This window comes from Notamacropus eugenii, chromosome 1, assembly GCF_028372415.1.
Source record: "Notamacropus eugenii isolate mMacEug1 chromosome 1, mMacEug1.pri_v2, whole genome shotgun sequence".
Lineage (NCBI taxonomy): Eukaryota > Metazoa > Chordata > Mammalia > Diprotodontia > Macropodidae > Notamacropus > Notamacropus eugenii.
Window position 1 is genome coordinate 698379991 of NC_092872.1, and position 17581 is coordinate 698397571.

General features: G+C 39.9%; 1 protein-coding gene across 6 annotated transcripts in view; it reads right to left on the reverse strand.

Annotated features, from left to right (window-relative positions):
* MEAK7 (MTOR associated protein, eak-7 homolog) overlaps positions 1 to 17581 on the reverse strand; it is a 65322-nt gene that overhangs the window by 17887 nt on the left and 29854 nt on the right. For 5 of the 6 annotated variants that reach the window (XM_072636205.1, XM_072636201.1, XM_072636202.1 and 2 more), the window contains 3 exons: positions 16468 to 16609; positions 8842 to 9261; positions 7814 to 7932 (listed from right to left, as the gene is read on the reverse strand). In XM_072636205.1, the coding sequence (XP_072492306.1) occupies positions 7814 to 7932; positions 8842 to 9261; positions 16468 to 16609 (681 nt within the window). Of the gene's footprint in view, positions 1 to 1802; positions 1884 to 7813; positions 7933 to 8841; positions 9262 to 16467; positions 16610 to 17581 lie in introns of those variants that run through there. The other variant, XM_072636204.1, reaches the window with a different exon arrangement.

Here is a 17581-nt window from a genome sequence, read left to right on the forward strand (position 1 = left end):
AAAATGGTAATCATCAAAACAAACTGGTACCAGCTAAGAAAGAGAGTGGTGGATCAGGAGAACAGATTATTAGGAGGAACACAATACACAGTAGTAAATGACCACAGTAATCTTGTGTTTGATAAACTCGAAGATCCTAAGTTTTTGGAACAAATACTCATTATCTGACAAAAACTGTTGGAAAAATTAGAAAACAGTATGGCAGAAATTAAGCAGAGATCAAGAACTTACAGTGTATACTCAAGAAAAAGCTAAATGGGTACAAATCTAGACGATAAGCAATTTAGGAAAGTATGGAATGAATAAAGGAAGAATTTAGGACCGAACAAGAGGCAGAGAGCATAATCAAATGTAAAATGGATAATTTTGATTATATAAAAGTGAAAAGGTTTTGCACAAACAAAATCAATGCAACCAAAATTAGAAGGAAAGCAGAAAACCAAGGTGGGGAGGAGGGGGAGATTTACAGCAAGTATTTCTGATAAAGGCTTCAATTCTCAAATACATAGCGAACTGAGTCAAATTTATAAGATTATAAGTCATTCCCCAATTGATAAATGGTCAAGAGAAATGAATAGGCAGTTCTCAGACAAAGAAATCAAAGCTATCTATCATATGGAAAAATATGCTCTACACTATTGATTAGAGAAATGCAAATTAAAACAACTCTGAGGTACCACTTCATATCCATCAGATTAGCTTATATAACAGAAAAGGAAAATGATAAATTTGGGGGAGGGGGTGAAGTGGGACACTAATGTATTGTTGGTGGAGTTGTAAACTGATCCAACCATTTTGGAGAGCAATTTGGAACTATGCCTAAAGAGCTATAAAACTTCATACTCTTTCATCCAGAAATATTACTGTATCCCAAAGAAACTTTATAAAAAGGGAAAAGGACCCACGTATACAAAAATATTTATAGCAGTTCTTTTTGTTGTGGCTAAGAATTGGAAATTGAGAAGATGTCCACCAATTGGGGAATGGCTGAAAAAGTGATATGATTGTCATGGAATATAATTGTGCTATAAGAAATGACAAACACGATGATTTTAGAAAAATCTGAAAGACTTACATGAACTGATACAAAATATAGTGAACACAACCAGGAAAATATTTTACAGTAACAGCAGTATTGTATGATGAACAAGTATGAATGACTTAGCTATTCCGCAATACGATGCCTCGAGACAATCCCAAAGGACTCATGATGAGAAATGCTATCTCCTTCCAAAGAAAGGATATCATCTGAATGCAGATCAAAGCATATTATTTTTCACTTTCTTTTCTTTGTTATTTGAGTTTTCTTGCACAAAATGACTAATATGGAAATGCTTTATGTGATTGCACATGTATAACCTACATTAGATTGGGAGGGAGGAATACGATTTAGAACTCAAAACTTAGAAAAAATAAAACGTTATGTAAAAAAGAAAAAATCAGTAACTCTTCAGCTCTATCTTTCCAAACCAGACGTATAAACTACTGAATCTCCACGAAAGTCTTCCTGCAGTGCTTCTTCATGGCACAGAGATGACTCTGAGTTCTCAAAGGTTAGACCATACTGCAAATGGTCCAACAAGGAGCCTGGCAATGGCCTAAGTTCAGCCTGGCTAAAAGGTCCATCACCAGCTCATTGGCCACAGGGGAGGATTGTCAGGTCCAATAACTGAGAAGGATCATCTACTGAAACACAGGCACTGCAAAGGTACAGAGGGAGTATCCAAACAGACAAAATCACAGACACAATCATCTTAAGTAAGACCGGAAACAAAGAGCATCAGAGGTTATTTTCAATTTATAAATCCTTTAAATGCCTACAATGTGCAGGGCACTCCGATGACTCCATGGCATGCCAGTTGCCCAGTCTGGTCTCTTCCTGCCTGCAGGGAGACAGAGAAATGCCATTCCATTCCTACTCTGGTCCTTTCCTGGAGACATCATGTGCCAGTCTCCTAGGTTGGCCTCTTCCTGCCTGTATGAGGACAGAGACTAATCCCCCAACTTGCAGGCTAAGATGGGGGAGTTGGAATATTTCTTACTTCCCACTGCCATTTCCAAGCTCATTTTCTACCAGCATCCTTCAGTAAATTGTTGTTTGAGGTTCACTTAATTCCTATTTACCACTCAATCAAAATTCTGGTAGCTGTTGTGTACAGACCTTCAGGACACTCTTTCCTTAATGAGTTCAGTGCCTGGGCTCATAATGTTTCCCTCCTTCCCAACTCCTGTCCTCACACTAGGGGACTTTAATATAAACACTGTTAATCCCTCAAACACCTTAACCTCCTACTTCCCCAATTTACTAATTACCTATTCTTCCACACCACCTTGGCTAAACACAGATGGTCATAATCTTCATCTGGTCATTATCCACAAATATTCCACTTCCGTATTTATGAATTCTGAAATTCCCTTTTCTGATCACAATTTGTTGTCATTCCAACACTCCCTCTGCCCTATAACCCCAAACCCTATTCTTCATCCTCACCATTATTTCCAGTCCCTTAAGTTCTTAGTTCCGTCCCCAGGCTATCACCCCTAGATTGTCTCTACTCTCCTCCCTCCCCACCTTGAATCCTTGGTGAACCAGTTCAACTCTACAATGTCCTCTTCTCTTGAGTCCCTTGCTCCCTTATCCTGTTACCAATCTTCCCTTCTAATAAGCCTCATCGGTTGCTTTCATGCCTACTTATGTGCTGCTGAATGGAAGCTGAAGAAAAATTGTAAAACTGTGCTGACTGGATGCACTACAAATGTAGGCAACCTGACTTCAACGGGACCTCCACTGAAGCAAGGCTGATCTTTTAACACCTGGTCATCCCCTGTCCCAAAACCTCCAGGGGCTCCCTGTGGCCTCTAGGATAAAGCCACAAAACCTTGGGTTAAACATTCAAAGCCCTTCATACTTTGCTTTCTCCCCTCACTTTAAGAGGCTTCGTATGTCTCACTTCCCTCACATGCTTGGCAACCCAATGATCCTGGTCCTCCTTGCTGTTACTTGAACAAAATACTCCACCACCTCCTGACTCCAGGCATTTTTACCAGCTGCCTGCCATGCTCGGAGGATACTTTCCATGCTCATCTCCACCTCCTGGCTTCCCTGACTTCCTTTAAGTCCTCAGTAAAGTCCCACCTCCTACAAAAAGTTGTTCATGATCTCCCTTAACGTTAATGCCTTCTTCCTCCTGTTGATGATCTCCAGTTTATCCTATATGTGTCTTGTCTGGACATGGTTGTTTGCATATCATTTCCCCTCCATTGACAGTGAGTTCCTTGAGAACAGGAACTGACTCCTGACTTTCTTCTTATCTCTACCATTTAGCACAGGGCCTGGCACAATACATGTTTACTGACTGACTGTACTGAACTCTAGGGTTGTAACAATGAAGAAAGACTATCCATTCCTTCAAGAAGCTGATAACAGTGGATACAAGATAGATTCATCCATCCATCCATCCATCCATCCATCCACCCATCCATCATTATGGTGCAAGGCTGAGTACATAAAGAAGCCCAAGAAAAATATGACAAATATGAGAAGGGAAAGAGCAAAGAGCATTTTCAACTGGGGAAGTGAAGAGGAAAGGTAAATTAGGGCTCAGTCATGCCCTTCAATACCAAGTCTACTTGGGGAAATAATACTTCTATATAGCAAACAATTAGAGAATACAAGGCAGTATAAAAGGATTAAGTGGGTCTAGAGGAAAGAAGACAGGATATGGAACAACCATTATGAGGAATATGACAGGCAGTAAGTCCCAAAGAACTGAGAATTCAGCTATAGACCAAAAATCTGTAGTGGGGCCAGCCAGCATTGTTTTCTGACTTCCCCAGCGGTGTTCCAACACTCAAAAGTAAAGAAGTAAATGCAAAGTTGGAAATAAACAGGATTTAGGGAGAGGGAGCTAGGAAGAAGAATTCAGAAGACACAGACTCCTTCCATTCTCAGCTCCTCTGCTAACAAGGTACATGACTGTGGGTCAGTGACTTCAGTCTCTGGGAGAGTGTTTTCATTTGTAAAATGAGGGTGTTAGATAAAATCCCTTCTCACTCTAACTAGTTCCTCCCCTACTGCCCACAAACATACTCCTATCAATCCCATCCTTAAAAAGACAAAAACAAAACATCTTCATTTGCCCCTAATACTCCCTCACTGAACGACTAGGAAAACCAGTTTGAATTTCTTGCTTCCACTCCTCCCACCTTTCAATAATACTTCATCCCCTGAAATCCGGATTCTGATTCCACCACTCAACTGAAATCTCTCTCCAAGGTTACCAACATCTTAGCTGAGAAATCCAATTGCCTTTTATCAGTTCTCATTCTTCCTGACCTATCCCTAGTACAAGGGTCAACTTTTTTGTGTGTAATGGACCCCTTTGGAAGTCTGGTGAAACCTATGGACATTTACCCAGAATACTTTTTAAAATTCATGATGAGAGGAAATGCTAATTTTCAGTTAGCAATTAGTGAAAATAAAATTTTTTTTCACTTCCTGAAATCTATCAATAGGCTCCTTGGAGGGCTGGGGTGAGGGGAATAAGCCCCAGGTTAAAAATACTCATCCAAGATATTCTCTCTCTCAGGCTTTCCTGATACTGTGTTCTCCTGGGTTCTCCTCCTGTCACTCTGACAGTTCTGTCACAAACCCTCCTGCTGGACATCTTCTTTGTCCTAGTCACTATGCATGGATGCGTCCTAAGACTTTGTGCAGGCCCCTCTCCTCTCTACACTCTGAGTGGTCTCATTAGCTCCAACATCATTTTCTGTTGGACCTCCCTCTCTCTCTCTGTCCCTCCCTCCCTTCTCTTCCAAGGACCCTTCCTGCAACAATTGCCTACTAGTTATCCCCACTTTCATGTCCCATGGGTATCTCAAAATCAACAAGTCCAAAACACAACTAGTTTCTCCTGAAAATTCACTCCTTTCCCTAACTTCCCTACATCTGCTAATGGCACATCCTTTCACTCACTTAGGTTTGAGATGCTAAAAAAATCCTCAACTCTTCCCTCTGCCCAACCCTGTACACTCTATTAGGTACCAAATCCTGTTAAGCATAGGTCTACATCTCTTAAATCTGTCCTTTCCACTCCATTCACATGGCTACTCTCTGGGTCAGAACCTCATCATCTCTCACCTGCCTAGTGTGATAGCCTTCTCACTGGTGTTTCTGCCTCAGATCTTTCCCTTCTCAAATCCATCCTCAATACAGTTGTCAAACTGATATTCTCAAAATGAAGATCTGAAAATGTTATTACCTTGCTCAAGAAACTTCACTGGCTCCCTGCTACCCTCTAGGATAAAATATAAATGCTTATGACTAGCATTTTAAACCTTTCACAAAAACTAGTCAAAACAACTAACAACTTCAGCAAAGCTGCAAGATATAAAATAAACTCAAACAAATCATCAGTATTTCTATATGTTACCAACAAAAAAAGCCGGAATATATAAAAACAGAAATTCCATTTAAAATAACTACAGATAGGATAAAATACTTGGGAGTCTATCTACCAAGGCACACAAGAACACAATTACAAAACACTTTCATACAAATAGAAACGTCGACATCTGGAGAAATATTAATTGCTCATGGGCAGGCTGAGCCAATTTTTAAAAAATGACAATACTGCCTAAATTCACTTATTCAAAGTCACACCAATCAAACTACCAAAGAATTGCTTTATAGAGCCAGAAAAAAATATGAAAATTCATCTGGAAGAACAAAAAGCCAAAACTATCAAGGAAATAAGTGAAAAAAATGGGAAGGAAAGCAACCTAGGAATACCAGATCTCCACCTATACTACAAAGCCACAATTGTTAAAACAACTTGGTATTCGTTAAGAAAGTGAGTGGCTGCTCAATGGAACAGATTAAGCATATGCTATATAGCAACAGACAAACACGGTAACTGAGTATCTGATAAACCCTCAAATTACAACTTTTGGGGCAAGAACTCACCATCTGACAAAAACTGCTGGGAAAACTGGAAAATAATCCATCAAAAACTAGGCATAGACGAACATCTCATACCATATATCAATATAAGCTCAAAATGGGTATGTGATGTACATGTAAAGGGTGGTATTATAAGAAAATTAGTGGAGATTGTAAGGAATTACCTGTCAGATTGAGGGAGACCAAACAAGAGATAAAGATTCACAGGTTATAGATAATCTTGATTTTGTAAAATTGAAAAGCATTTGTACCAACAAAACCAATGCAGATAAAATTAGAAGGAAAACAGAAAAAAAAAATTTTTGCAGCAAGTTTCTTTGATAAAGGTCTCATTTTGAAAACATACAGGGAACCAAGCCAGATTTCTAAGAGGTCAACGGATATGCACAGTCAGTTTTCAGATTAAAAAAAAAAGCTCTAAATCACTAATAAAGAAATACAAATTAAAATGACTCTGAGGTACTACCTCAGACTTGTCAGATTGACTAACACAACAGGAAAGGAAATTGACAAATGCTGGAGGGGATGTGGGAAAATGCACTGTTGGTGGAGCTGTGAGCTAGTTCAACCATTCTGGAAAGTGGTTTGAAACGATGCCCTCCCAAAACATTAAACTGTACAAATTCTTTAATCCAATGACACTGTTGCTAGGTCTGTACTCCAGAAAGATCAAAGGAAAAGGACTCACATGTACAAAAATAAAGCAGCTCTTTTTGTGGTGGCAAAGAAGTGGAAATTGAGGCGAAGTCCATCAATTGGGAAATGGCTGAACAGGCTGTGGTATATGATTGTGATGGAATGCTACTGGGCTATAAGAAATGATGAGCAAGAGGGTTTCAGAAAAACCTGGGAAGATTTGTGGGAACTGATTGAAGAAAAGTGAAGCGAAGGAATAATTTACACGGTGACACCAATTTTGTAAAGATACTCAACTGTGAAAGACTCAGTCACTCTGATGAACACAATGACCCCAAGATAATCCCAAAGGATTCGTAATGAGACAGGCTTGTCCACCTCCAGACAGAGAACTGAAGGACTCAGAGCAGAGAATGAAACACATTTTTATTCTCTATTTCTTTTTCATTTTTCTTTTTCAGAACACGGCTAATGCAGAAATTTGGCTTGCAGGACTTCACATTGGTAATGGGTTTTGCATCTCATGCTTTCTCAAAAGGTGAGGGGACACAGAGAATCTAGAACTGAAAATAAAAGGATAAAAAAGAGCAAGCAGGCCAGCACACACAAAAATAACTGAAATCCTTTCCAAACTGGCTCTTCATTCCTCTTCACACACTCAAGGTTGCAGCCCACTGACCAACTTGCAGCTCCTGCTTCCACGCCTCCGCAGGGACTGTACTCCAGTGTTCTGCCTCTTTACCTCTAATGCCTGAAATCACTAAATTCTTTCAAAGAAATGCTCAGGTGTCACTCCCTACGGGAGGACCTTCCTGATTCCCCCAGGTATTAGTGTTCTTTCTCCATGCCTCATTCACTCTTCCTGTATGTACATGGTTTTTCTTTCCTCCCAGTAGACTGTAATCTCCTCATTCCTACTTTTTGTTTTTGCTGTTGCTTCTGCACTTCTAGCACTGAGCCCAGAGCGGGCAATCAGTGCTCAGAGAACTGACCTGGCCACCATCCTGGTGGGCACTTACTCCATGCATCCCAAGTCTGGTCCTCAGCATACACCATTTGTCTCCAGGCCTATGACAGGGGTCCTCCTAGTCTGACAGGACCTACCAGAGCTTAGTCGTCACTGGCACCACCTTTTAGAACCCAGGATTACCTCCAAGGAAACGTGAAGAGAGATGAGAACTTAATCCATTACTCTATGAATTCTCTGTCACTTACCAATCCATTTGGTATAGTTTGTTGTCCATGATTCAGATACATATAATGATCATTGTATCCACTGTATGTGTACACAGCAATGCTGGGGGAAATGGTAAACAGGAAGGATCTGCTGTCCCCTAAAAACAGCCAAAAATTAAGATGTTTGTATCACTGAGAATGCAATTAAAAGAATCTACCCAAAACATAAATTCCAGAACACAAGAGCCAGTCCTATTTGTGATTCATAATTGAGGAAGCACTGTTTCTTTCAGTAGTTCTCTCATGGGAAAGGGAAAGATTCAGTAGGTTCTGAATTTAGCATTTGCAGGATAGATGGTTCTGGCTGCGCTCTGCTGCTGTCTTGGACTAGGGGCTTCCAATAAGTATTCATTTTTCTTTGAAACTGCGTGCGTGCGTGAGTGTGAGTGTGAGTGTGTGTGTGTGTGCGTGCGTGTGTGCGTGCGTGCGCGCATTCATCCCTAATATAACCTTAATGTGAAGTCGCCCTCTATTGGACTGAAATTTAAATGTGGACTAGCTGGCCTCCACCTTTCTTCCACTGTACGGAGGGGACAGTGGAGTGTTACGAAGGTTGAGAATGTTCCCTCTGCAGTACTGCAAACCCAGCACAGACAGAGCCTGAGTTCTGGTGGGATCAAGTACAGACTAAGCTATAACTGAAAACTAACATGAGAGATGAAAAAGTGAGTCTACAAAAATTCTCTCTTCATTCCTCTCCAAAAAGGAGAAAATCCTCACGGACCTGCCTTATATGCTACACGCCAAGGGCTGCTAAGAGGCTCAAAGCCTTTACAGTCAGAAGGGACTCTACAGGCTGTCTAGCCTGGCCCTTACCCTGCAGGGCACATCACTTCTCTACAAGTGATATAAGAGCCACACAAAAATGAGGGATTAGCATCCTCTCAAAATTCTAGGAAAAATCATCAGGAAAAAGATCATAGCCTTCTAAGCTACAGATGTCCACATAAAGAAAATTTCCAGTTACAGAGTTCATGACTACAAAGAGTTATCAAATGCAGACTTACCTTGAAACTGGCCCTTGACTGCCCACGAGTGAGATGAAAAGCCACCAAATACATAGCCATCCCTGTCCTTTACCACTAATAAGCACGGACCTTTATCTACAATATTTCCACAAAGTTTTGCAAAGTTGTAGCCATGAATCTGAGAAGAAAAAATTAGTTTCCATGTGTGCTGCAGTTTCGTAGGCAGGAAGGAGTTGATGTAAACTATGGCAGGAATGTTAAAGAGGCTCATGAATTCTTTGCCATCTTTACACTCTGGGATGAAACTGGCAAGCTCTGCGTGAGAATGCAAAACCAGGAATCCTCGCCTGATGATCACATTTAAGAATGTGGAGATCTGGGGCACTTTAATCAGCCACTCTTCGATCGCACTGAGGTTACAATACAAACTGTCTGTGTCTATCTCTTTAACTGGGGAGCCTGAGGGGAGGAAAACATAGAGCAAAGACATTAAGTTTCACAAAATTTTTCTACTAGATTATTCAAACTTCTAAACTATTTTTCTCCTCTGTATCAAAATCCACTACAGACATGATGGTGATATTTTTAAATTCATGGCAGCCCAGGCCCTCAACTCTTAAACAATCTGTATCATAGTAAACCCCAAAGGCCCAAGGACTGGCACCCAAAAGTTGCTTTGTCTGAGGTCTTCAAACAAAAAAGAAAATGGCTTTATAAGCCATTTCTGAAAATTCATGGAGTGTCAGAGCTGAAGAGCACCTGGAAGATCCAGCCACTTCATCTGCAGAGAAGGAAAGTAAAGACCTGCAAGACAGCAGCTTGCCCATAGTGGGACAACCAAGTAAGCAGCAAGTCTAGGCCTTCTCCTTGGGAGCTTTCACTGGCTTCTTCACTTGGCATCAGAGCTGGATGGATATGTAAAGCAGGCATGGGGAAGCTACCTCAGTATTGATTGGCATAATTAAAAATAACTGGCATCTGGAAAGTATAAGGTCACGACCAGGTATGTTTAGTCCACTCGTCCATCACTTCCTTAAGAAATTTCGATACTCTCCATTCTATCCTAGATTTTTTATTCTTATAAAAACTGGAGTTCTGCTAGGCATGATGGCACACACTTGTAGTCCCTGATGTTGGGGAGGCTGAGGCTTATGGATTGTTCCAGCAGGCTGTGTTGACTGGGGTTCCACACTGCATCCAATGCATAAATATGGTGAACCCCGGAAAAGAAAGGACAGGCTGTCTCCAGCAAGGCAAACCAGTTCAGGTCAGAAAAAATGGGAGCAGGTCAAAGCTTGCACTCCAATAAATACCGGAAATAGTTGCTGTACCTCAAGCTCAGGAGAGACAAGGACGTCCAGTCTCAAAACAAAGTCCATGACCAAACCAAACCAGTTTTGACACAATAACACACCAATTCAGTCTCTAGTTTAGATTCTCTTAGCTAAAAGACTCAAAGAAAACATAAAGTTTATATAATTGCTGCTTTAAAAATCTAGTTATTTTTTGCAAGTACTTTCCAACCACTTGATTGTTTTTCTGAATTCCTTTCACATTTTTAGATTTCAAAGTAAATTTTATTTTTAAAATACTTCTCATTTCTCCTGGAATTCTCAAGCTTTCTGACTGAAATGTGAGAAAAAGATTTTTTTAACATTTCTCTCTGAGTTGAAGCAGACTGTGGTACAGTGCAAAGAGCAACAGATTTAGGGCTATAAAGTTGAAATTCAAATACCATTGCTATATCTATGTAATCTTGGGCAAGTTATTTAACATATGTGGGCTTCAGTTTCCTCCTGTGTAAAATCAGGAGCTAGGCCTAGATCAGGGGGGATTTTAAGCTGTGGTCTGTGAACTTGGTTTTTAAAATATTTTGTTTACTGTATTTCATTATAATTGGTTTGCTTTGTAATCCTGAAGCGGTCCCTAGGCCTCACCAATCAGACTGGCAAATGGATTCAATACCAAAATGATTAAGAACCCAAAGCCTAGATGACAGCTGACTGATTAAATCCTATGACCCCGTTCTACTTGGCTAAAGCTGTCTAAGTTACTTAACTTTGTATTTTACTGAGTCCTCTTTAAACTGGGTTAGTACAACCATAGCCTGGTTACCAACAAATGAGATGGGTAACTGCTACATGGTTAAAAATATATGAGGATCAACAACCAATACAACTCTGCACTTATGAAAAAGTTCCAGAAAGAAAGTGCCTACATTCTCCAGGATTTGTCCAATCCCTTTCACCATCAGAATTCCAATAGGTCTTCTACTGTGTTGGGTTCATTTCTTCTAGGAAAAATACCCCCAAAAAACAAACATAATGAAGGGACTTTAAGTTTTATCAAACATAATGCTTTTGCCATACAGAAACCAAAACACTCCAGTCTCCAACACAAGAGGTGTCTACTGTATATGCAATTTCTATTCCCAAGGAACTACAAGCAATACTTGTATACAAACACACATATATGCAGAGTAAATAACAATCACTCTATCTTAGATTCTATTAGAAATGTGTTCCTTCATTGTAGCAAATTCAACAAGGCACAACCTGAGAATGAACAATCACACACAGGCACAGAAAGAATCTAAGACCTATTTCTCTTCCTAATGCTGACATTAACCAAGACCACACAAGGTCCAGCCACCACGCTGGGGCAGCATTTACCTCACATTACAGTTTTCTCATCTATAAAATGGGGGCAGCTAGGTGGTGCAATGGATACCATAGCATCTAAATACTTAGGGAAAAAGTAAATCAAATTGGAAAGAGAAATAAAGGGACAGTAAAGCTATAACAGTGGCAGCCTTAAAGTACCTCTTTCAGACATAGACAAATCTAACAAAAAGATAAACAAGAAAGAAATTAAGGACTGGAAGAGAATATTAAAGAAATTAAAGATGACAGATTTCTGGCAATTACTAAATGGGAAGAGAAAAGAATTTATATGTTTCTCAGCTACACATGGCACATTTACAAAAACTGACCATGTACTAGGATATGGAGACATCAAAAAAAAAACGCAGAAAAGCAAAAATACTAAGCAAATCATTTACAAACCATATGCAATAAAAAAACTTCAATAAAATACCCATGAAGAAAGAATTTAAAATAACTCTAAAGAACTGGTTGGTCAAAACATGAATTACAGAAATATCAAAAACTTTTATCAAAGGTGACAATCATAAGACACGTAACAAATTTTTGGCATGTAGCTCGAGCAGTTCTGAGGGAAGATCGGTGTCTCTAAATACTTTCAACAACAAAAGAAAGAACAAAGTAATCAACTGGGCCTGCAGGTTTTAAAAACTTAATTAAAAATGCCCAACTGAGTCAAAACAGAGACACTGAAAATTAAAAAGAGATCAATAAAATGGAAAGCAAAAAGACCACAAATTGAGAAATAAAACTAGGAACTAGTTTTTAAAAATAATAAAATAGCTAACCTGATTTTTAAAAAAGGAACCAAACTGCTCATATCAAAAATGAAAAGGGAGAACTTACAAAGGAGAAATTAAAGAGGAAATAAAGGAAATTATCAGAAATGATTCTTACCAATTACATGCATTACATGTAAGGAAACAGATGAATGCTCACAAAAACAAGAAACACTTAGATTAACAAAAGAAGAAATAAACTCCTATGGATTTTCCAACAGAGACAACATTAACTGATGTTTAGGTTCCTAACGAAGTCCAAAAAATTAATTTTGAAATTTAAGTTGCCAGTGGATCAGGGACAGGCTTAGGATTAGGTAGAATTAAGAAGCCACCTATGTGGTATGCCTTTAACAAGTACCAAAACATATCACTGCAAAGGGCCTACTGATAAATGAAATTCCATAACAAAAAACTCATTCTATTCATTTTAATCTTTTGCTGGTTAAAATGTTGGTAGTCAAATTTTGTTATCAAAGACTTAGAGATTTAATGATACTGTAATAAACAGCATGATTACCTTATAAAAGAGACAGAGATTAATTCTAGAACATCAGAAGTGGGGTAAGGGATTCTGGAATGAAGATTATCAAACATCAACTATCAATTACCAAAACATCATATTAAACGTGCTAGGAACATAAAATATACACATATATATTTGTGTGCGTGTGTGTATATATATATATGTACATATATATATACACACATATACACACACACACACACACACACACACATATATGTATATATACTCATCTAATCATGATAGATATTTGAAAGCCATGGAAACAGAGAGATGGATTAAAGTAGAAGGTCTTAAGAGGAGAAGGGAATGATGTGGAGATAAGTCTGGAAATAAAGGGGTTGCCAAGCAGATCAGTGTTAGTACAAGACAGGCTCCACACCCTGGAAGAACCTGAGTATCTAACTCTTTTGCCCCTATAGTTTCAAAGAATGGGACCACTTCTCTAATACACAGAATATTGCCTCTGGAGTCAAAGTTCAAATCCCAAGTCACCTACTTAGTCTACTTGTCTGATTTTGGGCTCTGATACTTCTTTCTGGGCCTCACTTTCCTTCTCTATAAAATGAACGGGGTAGAACAGATGACCTCTGAGGTCCCAGAGATAACTGTTATCTCCTCAGATATCTGTTAGTTCTCCTAGGACAGGTCACTGTTTCAGTTTTGCCTGTATATTCTCAGTGCTTAGCACAATGTTAGTCATGTAATAGACGGTAAATGAATGCTGTTGATTGACTGACCTCCCAAGAGGAGGCATGGGAAAAGAGAGGAAAAGACCCTGGAGATCATTTCTTCAGCACCTCCCTCCCTAGTCACCTGAAATAAGAAGGACCAAATCATATCATATCTAGGATTCTTTCCAGCTCTAAATCCTATGATCCAGTTTGATTTTCCACAGAGTAATTTCAGGCTTCCTCTAGCCCCACTGACCTTTCCTTCTGCCAACTTGCCGATGCCAGGAATGTCTTTAGAAAGAACAAAGGTTTTCCTTCTAAAATAGGGAGCTAAAAGGCTTAAAATACAATGGTAAAGGCTGTATTATTGGAAACTTCTTCACACTTAAATATAAATCAGCCAACAAACATGAATGGATGATAATCGAGTGCTTTATACTTCTGATGGGGGTGCGGGTGGGGGTCCGGACAGCTAGACGACACTGAGCACCTAAACAGGGAGGTAAAGCGGGAGGCTAAATGCAAAGCCAAATACCAGCAAGGCCAGCTCTGCCCAACCTCCAAGAGTTTGTGGACAAACACAAGCTGTTCTGGAGATATTTTGGGTGGTATTTTTGGGAACAGTGCCCTAGAACAAGTATGACACACCTACCTCCTCAAGCATCAATAAGGTTTTTGTTTAACTTGGCCAATTTATTACTTAAAGTTGTGTTTCCAGAGGACTGATATGTTATACTCAGCTACAGCTGCAGTATATTACATTTCCTCATTCCAACTCTGACGAGGGACTCGGGCTTTGTTTGTATCTTATTACCACTGCGTTTATCTGACCCTTTCAGTGGGATCAGGATCTGATGAAAGAATGACTGAGAATAGGAAAGGACTTAGCCCGGGAAGAAGCTTCCCTTACTTGCTTCCCTTTCCCCAGAGCACACCAAAGAGGGAGTGAGCTTTCCTCCTACTAGACCACTAATCTGAGGATCCTAAATCCTCCACCTTCTTTGTGTGAGAGTTGTTTAGTACATCTGCCGTGTCACCTATTGGCCTGTTCAGTAGGACAGGAAGCACGCTTCGGTCTATCAACAGCCCTATCACCTAGCACAGGTTTTGATTCCAAATCTGGGGCTCTTTCCACTCTACCAAATCACTAGAGAGTAGAAGCGATTGACTTAGGATCAGACAGTCAGGAAAACTAAATGAACTAAAATATGCAAAGCACTTCACAAACTCTCAAGCACTATATTAATGCTAATTGTTATCATTGCCCAAGAGTAGAACTCCGATTTGTAACTGTTAGTTAAGTGGTCATTCCATACTGTCTACTACTACTGGTACTTGCCATACAGGAAAGCTCTCTTCATGGCTACCATTAAAGAAGACAGTAGAAGGCAAGAGGGAAGAAGGAGGGCCAATGGGAAGTAGTGCCATGACACTAGAATCAAAACATGCTAGCTGATTCAAGCCCCTTAAAATTATGGCAAAGCCAGAGCTAGGAATCTGGTCTTCCAAATCAATCCTCTTTCCAACATACCATGCTGGGATCTCTAAAATACACGCAAGGATCTATTATACATGACATATGCAGAAGAAATATCACCTGGGCTGGCTTTAAATTTTTTTTTCAAGCTTGTTCTAATAGGACAAATGCCTTTCTCTAAGCATGGCTCTGCTTACTGTCATTTGCTACAAGATATCGATGTTATCGTGTAAAGTTTCCTATTCTACTCATCTATTTCTTGACATCCTGGGCATGACCTTTCTTTCTGTTTGTTTTGTTCCAAACATAAAATTTCGGGTCCAGACCCGAATTTTGTCTTGTTAGGAAAATCCCTGGACCAACGCAAATCAGCAACAACTCTGATGCTATTAAGCGGAGCTGCTCCGTTGTTTCAGTTTTCTTGGCAAAGATATGGAGTGATTTGCCACTTCCTTCTCTAGCTCATTTGACAGATGAGGAAACTAAGGCAAAAGGTTAAGTGACTTACCCAGGGTCACACAGCTAGTAAGTGAGGCCAAATTTGAACTCCTGACTCCAGGCTTGGTGCTTTCTCTACTGCACCACCCATTCATTGCAGTACTAAGTGGTTAAATGACTTCCCCTAGAGGCACTCTACACGGTCAGTATGTCAGTGGCAGAATTTTGACCTAGCTCTTCCTGATTTCAGGATCAGCTTTCTATCCACTATGTCATGCTGTATTTTTTAAATATTGTTTTTGTTTTCTTTTGCTGTTTTTTAAAATTCTATACCTATGATTTCACTGGGCTGGGGAGCAAGAGGCAAGGAAGAGGGAGGGAAGGGAGAGAGGGATACTCCACCTACCAGCATAGATTGACAACTATCCTGCAATTTAGTCGTAAAAGAGTTGCCTAAATACTGAGAGGATATATGACTCGTCTAGGGTGAAACAACCTTTATGTGTCAGACAGAATCTACACCTAGGTATCTTGATTCCCAGCCACGTTCTCTATCCTTCTTTTAAAAGGATATTCTACACTTTCTGAATACAGAGAGCCATATCTGAATTGCATTTCCTCCTTTGAGCAATTTATACTACAGGCTCACCTCAGCTCCCATTTCCTAACTGTAAACTGACTCAAGTCAAAGTAAAGAGGGGAAGTAAATGTTACATCTAAGTCTACTGAACTCATATCTAGAATTTCTTTGATTCTACCAGCACTTCAAGAAAAAGGAACCACACTTGTTGATCACAGAGGGCAGAACTGGAAGAGAAATCCCCTCCCCAAACTACCTAACAATTAGAATTGCACCCAAATGGGACAGGCTGCCATGGGGAGGAGTGATGGTCAAAGGTCTTTAAGTGAGGCCTGGGGAATTTAGCAATGTGCTCCACACTCTGGGCGGTGGCTGCAACCTCAGATCCCTCACAGCTCGACAATTTCATGATTTTACATGGTCCCATGAAGACATGCTAATCTTCAGTTAACAGGCACCTTGTGAGTGCCTGATTAGTCCTGTAGCTACCAACTGACATCTCCCAGGACAAACTAAAAGGGAACTTGCCTTGTTTCAGCTCTGAGAGCAGCTGAATAGCCAATGCCTTCACACCGGAGGTAAAATCTTGACTTTTCTTCACGTTCCACCCTTTCAATTCATTTCTGTAGTCCAGCACATGTACCACAGAGGTAATCAGGTCCTCTGTAAACTTCAAGATCAAAATTTGATCATTAACAACACTTTCGCTGTAGGCCAAGAATAAATTTCATTTCAGCAGAGAAATAGGAGGAGGAAGCTTTGCTTCCCACTGCTGCCAACAACTATAAGCCCAGCTAGTATGGAAAGGCTTAATGTTAACTGGGTCTCTCCAACTATGACAGTTTGGTAATTAACAACAACAATGACATTACACTGATAGACTATGTAAAGAAAAAGATGAGAGACATGCAAATACAAAAGGTATTAAACTTGTTCTATCAGATTCCAATGGAGAAAACTCAAACTAATGGACAGAAGCTACGTGGAAGAGATTTTGGCCTGATGTAAAATATAGCAATTAGAAAAATCCAAAAATGGAACGGCCTGCCTTGAGAGAGAGTTCCTCGTTACTACTGGTGTTGAGCCATCAGGGATATTCCAAAAGAGGTTCATGCTTCAAGTACGGGTGGGACTAGGTGAGCTTTCAGGTCCCTTCCAACTCTATAATTTTAGAGACTGACAGGGTACGATCTGCCAAACATTATCCCAAGTGCATTTCAAGGGACAAAGGCAATTTCAGAAGGAAGGACATTTGAAATAGTGCATATTAATCTGTAGCTTAAGCTGAAGAAGGAAGCCACAGAGGAAGAATGGCTGAAGAAATACAAATGAAAAGTAATTGCCCAGTATAGGTGGCAATGACCTTGTGGACTGAGCCTTAGCAACAAGGAAAAGCATATAATGGTTTTAGTGAAGGGGAATTAAGGTCTATTTTGCCAAACTCTTCCCTTCTACCCACTTCAAATTTTAGATGCTTACTCCTCAGTTTCAAATGGTCTTCTCTGCTCTCCTATCCCATGAAACAAAATAACATCTCTATCCTAGACCCCACTTTTTGTTTTCCCTGATACCTAAGCATTTTCTGGTCTCAAAGAGTCTGGTATTTTCTGATTTGGGGAAAAAAGTTTCTAACAAAACAAAT